The sequence below is a fragment of the Paroedura picta genome, chromosome 12, assembly GCF_049243985.1.
Source record: "Paroedura picta isolate Pp20150507F chromosome 12, Ppicta_v3.0, whole genome shotgun sequence".
In the NCBI taxonomy this organism is placed as follows: domain Eukaryota; kingdom Metazoa; phylum Chordata; class Lepidosauria; order Squamata; family Gekkonidae; genus Paroedura; species Paroedura picta.
In genome coordinates this window covers 24952935-24967442 of record NC_135380.1, presented here as the reverse complement: position 1 = coordinate 24967442, position 14508 = coordinate 24952935, and the positions used below count along the sequence as shown (strand labels likewise).

The 14508-nt window shown below is 45.2% G+C and overlaps 1 protein-coding gene across 1 annotated transcript in view; it reads right to left on the bottom strand.

The window, feature by feature from the left end:
- Window positions 1-14508, bottom strand: part of ANTXR1 (ANTXR cell adhesion molecule 1) — a 124258-nt gene that overhangs the window by 31528 nt on the left and 78222 nt on the right. The window contains exon 14 of the mRNA XM_077304932.1: window positions 7704-7745. Coding sequence (XP_077161047.1) covers window positions 7704-7745 — 42 coding nt within the window. The remainder of the gene's footprint in view (window positions 1-7703; window positions 7746-14508) is intronic.

Genomic DNA, 14508 nt, shown 5'->3' with positions numbered 1-14508 from the left:
AACTTTAGGCAGCGGAAAGCTCACTTAGGTCCTCCAAAGACCAATGTCAGTATCTGCAACTGAAACTAGATATCTGCAGCAGTTAGCCAATGGTCCTATTTAGCTCCATTCCAGAAAAGGCTCCAAATAATGACTCCGGCTGAAGGCACAGGAGGAGGCGGGTGGGCTTCTTACTAATGGCTGCACCTCCCCCCCCAGAGAAGGGGCTGAGCACCTTGTCTCTGAAACCATACAGCAGGGGTAGTCAACCTGCGGTTCTCCAGGTGTCAATAGACTACAATTCCCAGCAAACGCTGGCAGGGGCTCATGGGAATTGAAGTCCATGAACATCTGGAGGAACACAGGTTGACTACCCCTGCCCTACAGGACTTCTTACATCTCATGCAACCCTCCATTACAGAATGTCTTCTCTCTCTATTGATTTCACTATCTCGCCCTTCGAAGGGGTTCTGGATTTAGCTAAGATCTGGCAGCATTATACCAGCCACCTGGGATAAGCCACTTATGCCAATGGGCTGTCCCAGATTGAATCATTTTACTTAGCAATTAGCAAATCCCTGTGGCTGCCTCCGAGGTGCTCCAGAGGGCTCTGGGGGGTGGCAGGGAGAGAGGGGGAATGGCCAGCACCTTTCCCAGCCCCCTGAAGCACTGCAGCTGGCTCTGCTGCTCTCCATGGGGATCTACGGGGTGGTGGGGAGTGAGGGAGGAATGGCCTCCAAGGCTTCACCAGGCTGGGGCAGGCATGTCCCTTAGCCCCCCTCGCCCCTGAATGCAAAAGGCCTGCCACGGCCTTATGAGGCTTTGCCAGGCTGGGGCATTCAGGTACTTTGACCCTCAGTCCCTGGGAGCTTCCCGAAAACCCACCTCTGTCCACAGTGATGTCCAGTTGCCAAATGGAGGTAAATGGCATTGCTGGGTTTGTGGCGGGTGGGCCTCAGTGGGGCTAGCCAATCAGGAGGCGCACAGCAAGCTGTATATCTTTTGATTGGCCTCCAGGGACCGGAAGCAGAGTCCGGACAGCCTGGACAGGCCCCGGACATTCTCTGCCCAGGAAGCTGTTGCCCAAATATAAGGTAAGCAACAAAGTGTTAAGAATTTCATTTATAACCTGACCTTCTCCCACCATGGGGATTCAGAACGGTTTAGATCCTTTTCCTCAGCCCCATTTTATCCTCCCAACGATTCTGTGAGGTTGGTTAAGCGGAAAGTATATGACTGGCCCAAGGTCACCCAGACCTTTTCCATGCAGTGGGCTTACAACTCATGTTCTGCAAAAAGAATTCCCGTACTGATGCTTCGGCATTTCTTTCATTGTTGTTGTTGTTTGTGAACTTGAATGGACCCCACCATTTATTTCGCACTTCTTTGGAAAAGGGAAGGATTCATTATTACATAGCCTTTTTGTGACCAGGGATGCCAGCTGGGTGATCTTGGTCCGGTCACAGTTCTCTCAGTACTCTCTTAACCTCACCTACCTCACAGGGTGTCTGTGGTGGGAACAGGAAGAGGGAACAGGATTATGTCATTTGCAATCAGGATTTCTTTTCTTTTTAAAAACTGGGTACATTTTTGGAGCCAGAGATCTGCCACTGTAAGTAACATCATAACAACCCTCCCCCCGTTCCCAAATTCTGCATTACAAATTTGGAACATGTCCTGCATTTCAAATTTGGACTTCATCCCTCCTGATCTGAAGGCGCATCATATCTGGGAAACACAGAGCAAATTTGGTCACCAGGGACTATTTCGAACACATGGGATAATCATTCGTGCTGGACTGAAATGTATTGGGAAGAGTTTAAACAACAATCTCAGCTCATTTACTCTCGTGACTGACCAAACTGTACTGGATAAGATTTACTCTTAAGAGAACTGTTTTTTACTCTCCACCATTTTACTCTCCACCATTTACACGCTTTCCAGATTCTTTTTTGGGGGGAGGGGGGGATGAAAGCAGTGGTGTTACGAATACTGAGTTCCAGGAACATTGGACAAGCGCTTCTGGATCAAGGCAAGGCCCATCTATTCCAGCATCCTGTTTCCATCAATGGCCAGAGAGATGCTCTCAAGACCATCAGCATCAGAGCATGAAGCCATCAGAGACAGTGGCCATCAACAGCCCTTGCAGCACATGCTTGGACATCTTTTTCTTCAGCTAACACTGCACTCAAAGCTAGGGTATATGCTAGCACAAATAATGCCACCCATGGACATTCCTAGATACTCACAGGGATATTCAGGATAGGGATTCTCTAATGTGTATCCAAATCCAGAATATAGCTCTAAAATACTGATAAGAGAAAGCTGGCTTGGTGTAGTAGTTAAGAATAGTGGCTTCTAACCTGGAGACCCGGTTTTGATTCCCCACTCCTCCACATGCAGCCATCTTGGGTGACTTTGGGCTAGTCACTGTCCTGTTTATTAGAGCTGTTCTCACAGAGCAGTTTCTCTTAAAGCTTTCCTAATCCTTTCTACCACACAGGGTGTCTGTTGTGAGGCGATGAAGGGAAAGTGATTGTAAGCTGCTTTGAGACCCCTTCAGGTAGTGAAAAGCGGGGTATAAAAACCAACCCGCCTTCTTCTTCAGATATCCAAGCACATGACCCTATAGTTTTAATCAGATTGCTTCTCCAGTTCACACTGCTCTAACCGAAGGTCTATCTCAGGCTTTCTCAACCAGGGTTTTGTGAAACCCTGATTTTTTTTCCTGACACCCCTGGAAGGGTTTCCCAAATGGATGGGAGTTAATTATTTTTTAAAAATCCGTTAAAAATTAATCAGGTGATATGACCATATATGGACATGTTGACCCCCCACAAAGTGGGAGGGGGAGGGGCCTCGGATGAGTTATGTGTCTTGAGATACACACAGCTATGGTTCTCAACCACACTCTGCACGATCGCACCCCTTCTGAGGTTTCTCAAAGCCTGAGGAATATTTCAGGGTTTCTCAATGGTTAAAATAAAAAAAAGTTGAGAAAGGCTGGTCTAATGAAATGCTACACTTGTCCAGAGGTCCATCCCACATCCTTTCAAACCATACGTGTCCTGCCAGTTTTCTGTTGAAGCTTAATTCCCAGGTCTGCAGGGCCCAAGTTGGATTTATTTATTTTATTTATTTAATTTTTATACCCTCCTTTCACCGAGATGTCTCAGCGGTGTGTACAACATTTTTCCATTCAGATATACAGATAGTTAAAATGTGAACTTTAAATTCAATTAAACAACAACTTGGTTTGAATGTCAGCATGAATTGTCCCAGATTTTTCCCAGTCTCCCGGAACCAGACTGCGGTATGGGGCACCTTACAATAGGGGGGACTTGACAAGATGGCATACAGGGAGAGGGGACTTAAGTCTCCCTTCATGCCAAATTCCTGACCTGAAATGGCTTCAAGGGGCTGCTATTTGCCCCACTAAGGAAACTTATATGTATTGATGGGTGACATGCAAATGTCCCCAGTGGGCCAAACGCTGGCTCCTCAAGATAGTTTTCAGTCTGGAAAATTGCATGCGAAAAGGGGGTGGGTTGTTTCTCTTCACAAGCTGCATTTCAAATACAAATCAGGCCCCAATACATCTGCGAATCTTTCAGCAAGGAACTCCCAGAGCATGTTTACACAACAGGACCTGCGGTGGGGCTGTATGAAGCATAATATATGGTTAAGTCCTCAATTGTATAATTCCCGCCACCAGATCCTCATCTTCCAGGCTCAGAATCTGCTCTCTTCTGTTCCCGATAACGTTTGGGACTCCTTACAAGCCACACAATCTCCCCTTCAGACTCCTGGCTGGGCCAGTAAGATCTTTCTCTCTTCTCCTGCTTTCTCTACAACAGAGGCATTAGGCCAGGGTTATTAGCAAAAGGAGAGGGAGGAAAGGGGTTACTAGCCCTGTGCAATGCTACCCATACTATGAGACGTGGGAGGATTTGTGGATAATAATAATATGTTTCCTGTTTCATTAAGCTCAGCAATTTGTGCTCAGGTTTAGTTCAAAATATCTGCCAATGAGATCCTGCAAGACGAGAATAGAGGAAACAATCTGGAAAAGATTACTGAATGCTGATAAAAGCTACACCAGCAACTTTGCAGTGGAGAAGAAATTCTGCCAAGTCTCTTCTGTGAAACCGGACACACACATGGGGGAATGAATCACCTTGCCCTCTTCCAGTTGTGAAAAGCGGATTACAAATCTGCTATCACGGTAACATAAACGTGTGTGTGTGTGTGTGTGTGTGTTTGCTTGCCTGTGTGCACTTGGGAAGGGGGAGAGATGCACTGGACAATGACTGCGGTCAACTGTGAAGATAAGGAACTGTATTAAGAGCTACTGTTCAAGAACAAACTACTGGGGTTTGTTCTGACTCGTATGTTAAATCCAACAGCGTACTTTGTCTTACTTCTGAACCAGAGCCGGCCAGAATTTGCTTTTAAATTCATACGTTATCCAGGAAGAGAATTACAAGTGAGTTTATTAAGTTTTACCATTCTAATTATAAGATTAGTTTTAGACTTAAGGCTGTGACCAAAAGGACCATATTGTTTAAGGAAAAGCAAGGAAAAACAAGGTGATTAGTCCTTTCTTGGGTATCAGAATCTGGCAGGCCCTGACTGTAAAGTGTGACGTTCTCCACCAAGCAATTGTTCTTCCAACTCACAATTTCTGGGAACTATGAATTAAAAACAAGCATCTTGATCACTGCCTCAAAATAAATTCCTAAGAGTCATTTTGGTGGAGTCGTTAATAACGGTAGCCTCTAATTTGGAGAACCAGGTTGGATTCTCTACTCCTCCCCATGCAGCCAGCTGAATGACCTTGGACCAGTCACAGTTCTCTCAGAGCTCTCTCACCCCCTCCTACCTCACAGGGTGTCATGATGTGGGGAGAGGGAGGGTAGGCAATCGTAAACCGACTCCTTCAGGTAGTAAAAAGTGGGGCACAAAAAACAGCTCTTCAATATAAAGAAGCTGTTGTGAAAGGAGACTTTCATAATGACTGCTCCCCACAGAGATGTTTCTGGGTGTGGCTATCAATGCTGCTGTGAATGCAGATATACTCACAGTGGCAACTGGATGTTCATGAACATCCACATGGATGTTCACAAACACACACACACTCCTTTCCACCACCCTCTGTGGCTTTTTCCAGGCTATTCAAAATAGCTAGGTTATTGAAGTGATCTATAACATTATAACAATCTATTACAACAATGTTGTAATGTTACAACATCACCAAACGCTTGACCCCTTTATTATAGACGAAAACTGAGATTAGGACGTGGTATAGATTATGGGCTAATGTGCCTATTTCAATGCCTCTTGGTCTTTAATTATGAAACCCCGGTGCAAGGGGAGGGGGTTACGGCACAAAGGATCAAACCAGGCCAACATCACCAATGCCTGAGGTCTGACCCTTGAGCAATGGCTTGTAGGAGCTCAGTTTCTCAAAGAAGACGACGGCTGAGATTTTGCAAACAGCCACTTCTCTTTGCAGAGGTAATAATCACCTTTTCTAAACTACAGCCATGCTGCTAAGTACTCAGGCCATCCAAGACTTTGTAGTCTATCCTTGTATTTCTATAATGTGGGCAAGATTACATCAGATTATTCAATTATGGGCTGGTGGGTGGCTTGGCCCTACTGCCATGTGGGCAGATCCCTACAGACTCAAGAGAACTGAGAACTGAAATCAGGGCAGCAAATGAGATTCACTGGCAGGAGACCCATTCCTTTGTTTGGTCATTTCATTCTCACCCAAAACAAACCAACGTTCTCAGCTTGGGGCGGAAGCTTAAGTCAGGCTGTAATCAAGATTTGGGTTCAGGATTCAGAGCAAAATCTGACAGCTCCAGAGAAGTGTTCAGTCACAAGCATACAGTCCTTGTGAAAACCTAGCTGATTCTCAACACATGACAAAGGACAGATTGCAATGTGGTTGAACGCTATCTTACAGTATGCTATAATTACTACAGGAGGGGGGGGGGTTCTCTATGGAGACTAAAATCACACATGAATAACCCTAACACTGTTTACTTAAGATGCTTTCCCTGATCACAGACTTACAGTGCCTTATAACCAACTCAATTAAAACAAAAAGAAAACACCGAATTAAAAACCCACAATAACAATCCCTTGCCAATGCCAACAAACATGCCTTCTATTGATCCAGACCTCTGGTTCATCAAGGTCACTATTGTTACTATAAAAAATCCCAAAGACAGAAGTTTAATTCTTTGGGCAAGATGTAATTCACTCCCAAGAGCCAAATACACAGGAAGGCTTAAAGGTATTCCCTGGATTGAAAGAAATTGTTCTTGTGTGTCTTGAGCAATAGAAACCATCTCAGATGTACAGTTACATTGTCCTATGTTTATTGAAGTCAGGCATGATATGCTGCGAAGTCTTGTCAACTCTGAGGGCTTCTCCACACATTGTTCAAAATAGCGTGATTCCCACTAGATGGCAAAGCACTATAGTTTATCACGCCTCAACGGCACTCCAGACCTTAGAGCTGTCTCGCCTTTCCTGCCTACTTTGTGTTCCTCACTCGCTGCCGGAAAAGCGAGGAGAGCAACGTGCTTTAACCTTGTTGCACTTAGGCCTGTCTGTCACTGTCAATCACTTAGGGCCTGTCTGTAGCTGTCAATCACTTAGGGCAGTGGTCCCCAACCCCCGGTCCGGAGACTGGTCCCGGTCCGTGGATCAGTCGGTACCTGGCTGCGGCTCCTCCTCATCCTCCTCCCCGGCTGCCGCCTCGGGGGCTGCCCTGCCACTCTGCCGCCGGCTCACCTTTGGTGCTCTCCAGCGGCCGCCATGGCTGGGGCTCCCCCTCGGCATGGCACTGCACAGCTGCTGCTGACAGCGCCCCCAATGGGTGGTGGAAAGTCAGTGGTGCCAGCGGGAAAGCAAGTGGAGCAGGGGCTCAGGCATCGTCGTTCCTCGGCAAAAGACTACTCCCCCGGGCCTCAGTAAAATTGTCAAGCGTTGACCAGACCCCGGTGATAAAAAGGTTAGGGACCACTGACTTAGGGGATTCAAATGCTCTTTGAATTTATTGTTTTACTGAGTTGCTCTGTCTTTGAGTGATACACGGTTTCATTGGCTGCCAACAAGGCGAATTTTGTCAATGGTTGAAAGTATACGCAATATTTTACTAGCAGAGTGGGCCGTTTGAGAACAAGCCCACCCTGTTCTGTGCAAATGTACTATTTTCTTTCCACAGGTGAGCTTTGGTCTCCAGACCACAGAGATGAGCTCGTGAATGAAACAGCTGCTTTGGAGGGTGGATTCAATGATATTATACCCTGTTGAAGACACTCCCCTCCACAAAACCTGCCCTTTCCCCAAATCTCCAAGGATTTCCCATTCCAGAGCCGGCAACCCTAGCGGGACAACAGAGGTGAATGGGCACCAACCATCCCTGTTGCTGCCATGACCTGGTAATTAGGAGGCAACTTGGTGGGCCCTCTGCCTTTTCCCCTCAACCATGTTGCAGGGATGAGGACAGTGGATGATGTTTTCCTGGGAGGAAGGGAGTGAGGCAGGTGGGCAGTGGGCTCCCCAAATCCTTGGGCTAGTTCTGAACAAAATATGGGGTGGGTTTGAGAAAAAGAAGTGTATCTCAAGGCACAAAGGAATAATTAAAAAAAAAACAGTAGTAACAACACACAAAACCACAACAGAATGCTGCAAAAGACTCTTACCTCACTGTCTTCCTCAGGGGGTGGGGGTGGCTCTTTAATAATCTAGAAGGAATAAACAATAAGCACAGAAGGTTAATGTCAGGGCCGCTGGTCTACAGCCTTATACCCAGGGAGTTCTCGGTAGTACAAAGGTATTCCCTGCTCCCTTTATCACTCCAGTTCTTCTGCAAGAGAGGCTCATCTAAGAGAGAATAAATGGCCCAATGTCACCTTGGGAACTTCGTGGTTGTGTGGTAATTAACACCCAGCTTTCTCCAGGCAAAATCCAGGATGCTAGTCATTAATCAATAGAGGGTCCTGTATTCCAGGCATGATTTAAACAAAGCCAGGGTTTATCCCTAGAGCATGTGGGATAGTAACAAAGAACCTCTAAGCAGGTGCATAGTGATCTTCCTTCTCCACTAAAACGTCACAGCTCACACTAAGGCATTGGTAAGGCCAGACTGTTCAAATCTTACCTTAGCCACAAAAATCATTATATAAGCCACTGTCCCTGACACTCTGGCTCTTAGGTCAATAAGATATTGCCTGACCTTACAAGGGGGGGTTTAAGAATTACTTGGGTAAGTTGAAGCACTTGGAACCGTCTAAACATACTATATAGATCAGGGGTAGTCAAACTGTGGCCCTCCAGAAGTCCATGGACTACAATTCCCAGGAGCTGGCAGGGGTTCCTGGGAATTGTAGTCCATGGACATCTGGAGGGCCACAGTTTGCCTACCCCTGATATAGATGCTCAGTTCTATTTGCCACATTTCCCCCACCTTTTCTCCAAGGAGGCTGGGGTGGTGTGTATGGTTCTCCCAACTTTCACATACAATCAGGAAGCTGGGCTCTTGTGGCTCTGGAGTGAGTTGTAGTACCAAACGCTCATCCCCACCAGAGCCATGCTGCTGTTTCCTCATCAACACAAGGGAGCTGTATTCGGTCCATCGTTTTAATAGATGCATCTCTCCCCACAAACTCAGTAATAAAATGCCTGCACAGTGAAGGGGTCCCTCCAGCATTTGGGGAAAGAAGCAGGCAACATGGGTAAGATTTTTTTTTTTAAATCTCCATTGGCAGCACTTTTGTCATAGGAACAGAGCTGATGTGGGGTGAGGCTGTTATTTCACGCAGAACTTTGCATCTCCAGCTTAGCAAGCAGCTGGCAAACGTTGCCGCTCTTCTCTCCAAGAGCAACAGAAGGCCCTCCAGCAGGAAAGCTGGAACAGAGAGGCACCTCCAGCATCTCCCCTGAGCCCAGAACCTTTTCAAAATCCTTATCCTGTAAAGTGAAGGACACACATGGCATAGCATTTCTTTTTTCATGCACAGATACCCATCCGCCTCACACGCTGTAGTGTGAGCAGGTGGTTCATTTCCAAGGCTGTATGTTTAGTGAACCAAAGCCAGTACGTAAAGTTCTGCATCTAAGGAACAAACTAGACATGACATTTTGCACATGTCGCTTCTGGGGCTTCCCTGACCCGATTGTGTCACAGCCAAATGGTACATGCAGGAAACAAAATTAAAAAATGCACCAGAACCCGATTGGGCTCAACTATGACACCTTGGAGAAGGGCTTCACCCTGCACCATTCCCCTGAAAAGAAACACTCCCTGTGGGGATGCAGGTGTGGAACTGGGCCCTGGCTATGCTTGGGACTCTTGTTCCCCACATGTCACATTTGTCTGTGACATAATCAAAGTCAGGCTGGGGGAACCTCAGACTTGTCTCATGCCAAACACCACATTTAGTCTGGCTCTAAGAAACCCAATTTATGTCCCAGAAAACAGATGATTTTTGCAACCTGTATAAATGATGCAAATTGAGGATTTGCATATTTCCCCTTGTTTTCCATAATCCACTGAGCATTTTTTACAGTGTTGCCCAACTTTAACTTGTGTTACAAAGGGTTAAGGAGCTGTGTAACCCTGACAGTGCACCTCTTGAATGCTGGAAACTTTTGCTCAGCTATCTCCTGGACTTCTGCAGGAACTGACCACTCACTTTCAGAAACCTGAACAGTATGCCCAGCACATGCCCGGTATCATTTTTGGTCCAGTGACCTTGATCAAAGTAGCAGCAGGTCTGTGATGATTACTGAGATGATATAGGTTAAGTTCTAGTCTATCTTTTAGTAGACAACAGAATACAGTGATCCTACAAGAGAGAAGTATGTCTGTAAGCAGGGGTAGTCAACCTGTGGTCCTCCAGATGTTCATGAACTACAATTCCCATAAGCCCCTGCCAGCAAATGCTGGCAGGGGCTCATGGGAATTGTAGTCCATGGACATCTGGAGGACCACAGGTTGACTACCCTTATCTGTAAGGACATAGGTGCTTTAGAACCTGCATTCCTGCGGAACAGCAGCTTTCAGGCCAAAACAAATTATAAGCTGAGGTTCCTGTACATGGATCTCGCAGCCTTGTTTGTCTTTTTTTTGTTTGTCTTTTGTTTGTCTTTTCAATAGGCAATGTACTGGGACCACAGTGATATTGAGACCACCATGTCCAAGCTACCTGAAAGGAAAGAAATACCAGGAGCTCTGTACATCGAGCTCCCAGAGTCTTGTCTGGCTCAGGCCTCAGAGCTCTGCTTCTGAAGTATGTGTTCTAGCAAAATGGGTCTGTAAGAATGGTGTAAGGGCAAAGATAGAGTACTTGGAGCAGATGGACTTTCAAAGGAGGAAACTTCAGTATCTGAAGACATCAACAAGGAAACATTCTCAAGAGCTAGTTGGCTGGGCTACTTCCTCTCCTTTGCCTGCAAGTTAAGTCCCTGCAAGGGTTTGTTTCAATAGTTGCTTTCTCAGGCTCTTCCTCCACTTCCCAGGGTCTTCCAGGACCCCTCATTTGTTACAGATATGTCTACATCCAAGTTTTTGGCCATGGTAGTTGTAGTCTAATGTTTAGATTTAAAATTCTGCTCCAAGAGGAAATATATGCATGCAGCCAACTTCATTTAATATGCAACGTCCATCCCTGCACAGATGGGAACTGAGACTGAAAGGAGGCTTCTTTCTTTCACCCAAAATACGGATAGCCACCACCACTCCATAAGGAATGTGGTCCACAAAAGCCCAGCACATTTGATCGTCATTCATTAGACAGTTAAGTAGGGCCAAATTCAGTAGGTGTTGCCTCAAAATGACTTGCCTATTTAGCTTCAGAATGCCGAGATTAAATCCGTTTGCAGAAACAAACAGCTTCTCTCAAAATAAAACCACAGTGATGTCAAAACAGAGGTTTAAAGCTCTGACAATTAGATCCTACGTGAAGCGCCTACAGTTGAAGTCCATTGATTTCAATGGACTTAGACTGGAGTAACTCTGCATAGGAATGCACTGCAAGAAAACTACAGGCCCACCCTCAGTATTATTGGATTTTACCCTAGAAAGTGTCCACTATCAAGTTCTCCTGTGGTTCATTTTTATAGAGTTTGTGCTGGAAAACTTCCCAGTGGATTCTGATGGGTTTGGCCATCAGAGCTACAACAGACGTCATTCTAATTCCATCACGAGCATTTCACTCAGATGATTTCTCATTATTGTAATTCTTTCTCCTCTTTTAAGAATTGGAGAACATCCTAATAGGATGGAGGATTGGTGCCAGCCTTTATCTCCCCCACTGGAATGGGTGGCGGTTGAAGAATTTTGAGCCTCATTATATTTCCTCCATACTGATGGGAAAATGTGTAAGTTATATCTTAATTGCTCCTTGGGGTTGGAGCTGAGGGCCTGTGTTTCCTCTCAGGCTTCACCCTCTGTATTAATCAAGCCTGCTCCTCGCTTGTTTAAATACTTTCCTCTACTTTCTCCAAAAATTTAAAATCCTTGAGGCAAACTGAAATATAGAACGAGTAACAAGGATCTCCAGGAAATGCTTCTTCCGTTACGTTTTCTTCCAGAAAACCGACTGTGAGGTGTTTGGCCATTTGAAACAATAACTGAACTTTGGTTAATCATAACCTCTAAATCAGAAATGTACCTGGCACCATTCTGACAGAAACTTATGACATTCTAGGATTCAAGTTAACCAAGAAACTATTTTTTCTACATTTCTTTCTCTGTGCTCTCTTTTTAACCCTTCTAAACTCAAATTATATAGTACATTAGGAAGTAGACAAGTTGGGTCAAATGTAACACAATGACACACAAGTTGCAAGTGCTTCTCAATTCCTGTGTGAACGATACCCAGGACGTGTCAGAATAGAGACTTCGGGCCTCCCCTCCCCCAATTACATTTTCTCAACCTGAAACAGTCTCATGGGACCACTATTTGGAGGAAGCCCATGTCCCCTGAGGTACATGTGGGTTTCCCCAAAGGCTTAATAGCACCATCACTAAAGTCTGCTTCATGCTGGGAAAATGGTCTGAGGGGAAAGCTGAAACTCCTTCCTCATACGCCCAAGTCCTGGCACATTCACCTGTTTAGAACCAGCTGCTCAGAAGCGGAAAGGAATTCTGCCGAAGTCAGAACACAAAAAAGATGATTTCCTGATTGACCACTGACTGACCTTTATGTATTCTAAATGATGATTTCCATATTTCAGCTTGGGAGTTATAACAGTGATACATCTGGAATCAACATGGGTTGATGAATGGATGCCAAGACGACCAGTGGTCCAAAAGAATCTATGGCACACATCCACTGAAGCATTGGGTCTAATTTATTGCCCCCAGTCTCAAGTCACTGACAGTTTATCTCATCTGCAAGCAGAACGGGATGGGAGCAATTTCTTTTCAAACCGAAGCATGTGTGTTAATTAAGGAAAAGCCCACTCTGGATCCCACTAAACTGACAGTCAAAGCTCAAACCAGGCAAAAACCTGTGACTGGGTCTTTACAACAATTTCCCACCAGAAACAGCAGCTGCAGAAGACTGAATCCATATTCAGACCACATGATGTGGAGAAGAGGAGGGACAACTCTTTCCACACAGGTTGTTTTTCAGACTTCAAATGCCTTTTAGAGCTGTGATTCTTCCACAGGGGACAGTGTGGGTTGCTTAGATGATACCTGTACATTTCCTCCAACAAGGCATATGTTTAAGGTAAAGGTATCCCCTGTGCAAGCACCGAGTCATGTCTGACCCTTGGAGTGACGCCCTCCAGCGTTTTCATGGCAGACTCAATACGGGGTGGTTTGCCAGTGCCTTCCCCAGTCATTACCGTTTACCCCCCAGCAAGCTGGGTACTCATTTTACCGACCTCGGAAGGATGGAAGGCTGAGTCAACCTTGAGCCGGCTGCTGGGATTGAACTACCAGCCTCATGGGCAGAGCTTTCAGACAGCATGTCTGCTGCCTTACCACTCTGCGTCACAAGAGGCTCATAGGCTCATATATTTAAATTTTTAGTTATCTAGTTGAGGCAGTTTACATCAATCAAACACACAATAATTTAAATACCTAAAACAGCTGAAAATAGATAACATTTCATCAAATCTGCATCAGCTAAAAATCTTGATTTCTGTTTCCCTCCAACCTATAGGATGGGCTGTTGTTAGGGAGGGCCCATTTAGGTAGTATCATGAGTCGTTTACTGGCCCCACCCAAAATCCTGGCAGAAGAGCTCTGTTTTACAGGCCCCACAGAACCTCTTATCTGATCTTTAAGATAGACAGAATCTGGACTGTGAGTTCACCCAAAACAAACAAAAAAATTTAACTTGAAAAAATGCAACTTTTTTCCTCAGTAAAGCTGGATTCTGTGCGCTGTGTAAATTAGGCAAGCTATGCAACTTCGAATGTTTTCTCTTATTTTATCCACATGGTTGTTTTATTTTTGCAGGGCGACAATCTTTGCAAAGTTCTGTAGCCCTACCTCCAAGCACTGGAAGCCTAGCTCAGCAACCCCTGGGGCTTCTGAATTCTCAGCAGGCCTTCGTCACACATTTTTAAGTGTATACTGAGGGATAGAAACCTGTTCCTTTCAAAGTTAATGCTTGGATTAGCTGAAAGTGGAATCTCCCACCCCTTCCGTCTTCAGCCTTTACAGTCCTTTTCCTGAGTAACTATTGCTATAGGATTCACATAGCCTTGGATGTGTCGAAGTAACTTTCCATACTATGCATGTCACCGGTTTGAACCCAGGATGAGGCTCCCCCCTCTCCACCAGGTAGCTAATTTTCTGTTGCAGTTGTGTAGTAAAATATATGACAGAAGGATATCTGGGTCAATCTTCCCAAGTACTAAGCAGAATTTTACTGCGAATGCAGCAAAATAATTGTCTACATCCATTCTCAACAGAAGGCGAGGGACGGGAGGAGAATGAGAAGATGTGAAAATTGTTTAAGGTTTACAGCAGTTCCTTTCACTGTTATTTTCCTTGGCCTTTCTGTCATGGCCTGGTTACTATCTTACCAAATGTTAAAGATTCTCCTCCAAATAACAACACCTGCAAGTAACTCTTGAACTCTGGAGTTAATTTCATGGGCTTCAAAGAAGGCATTTAGCCATTAAAATTTTCATTTGCAATGATGTAAACAAGGGTAGAAGTTGTTTCAAGTTCAGAGATCGTGCCTGGAACAGATATCCCACTGCAGTCCTTGGTTTGGCTGGACACTCTTTTAGTGTGCCCAAACTTCTGCCCAAACTTCATCTCCAGCACTGGAAAAGCAGCCCTTCCCTTCCCTGGCTACAAATTCCACATCTAGAGGTCTTAGGCACAAAACTCCGCAAGCAGATTCCTACTAATTTGTTGCAGACCTACTGTGCTTTACTTTCTACAGGCTCTCATAGTTCACTTGTAGATCTTATGCATCCCACAAGTGTTTCTTATCAAACAGGTTTGAGAAATACTAAAAACACATTGCCAGACCT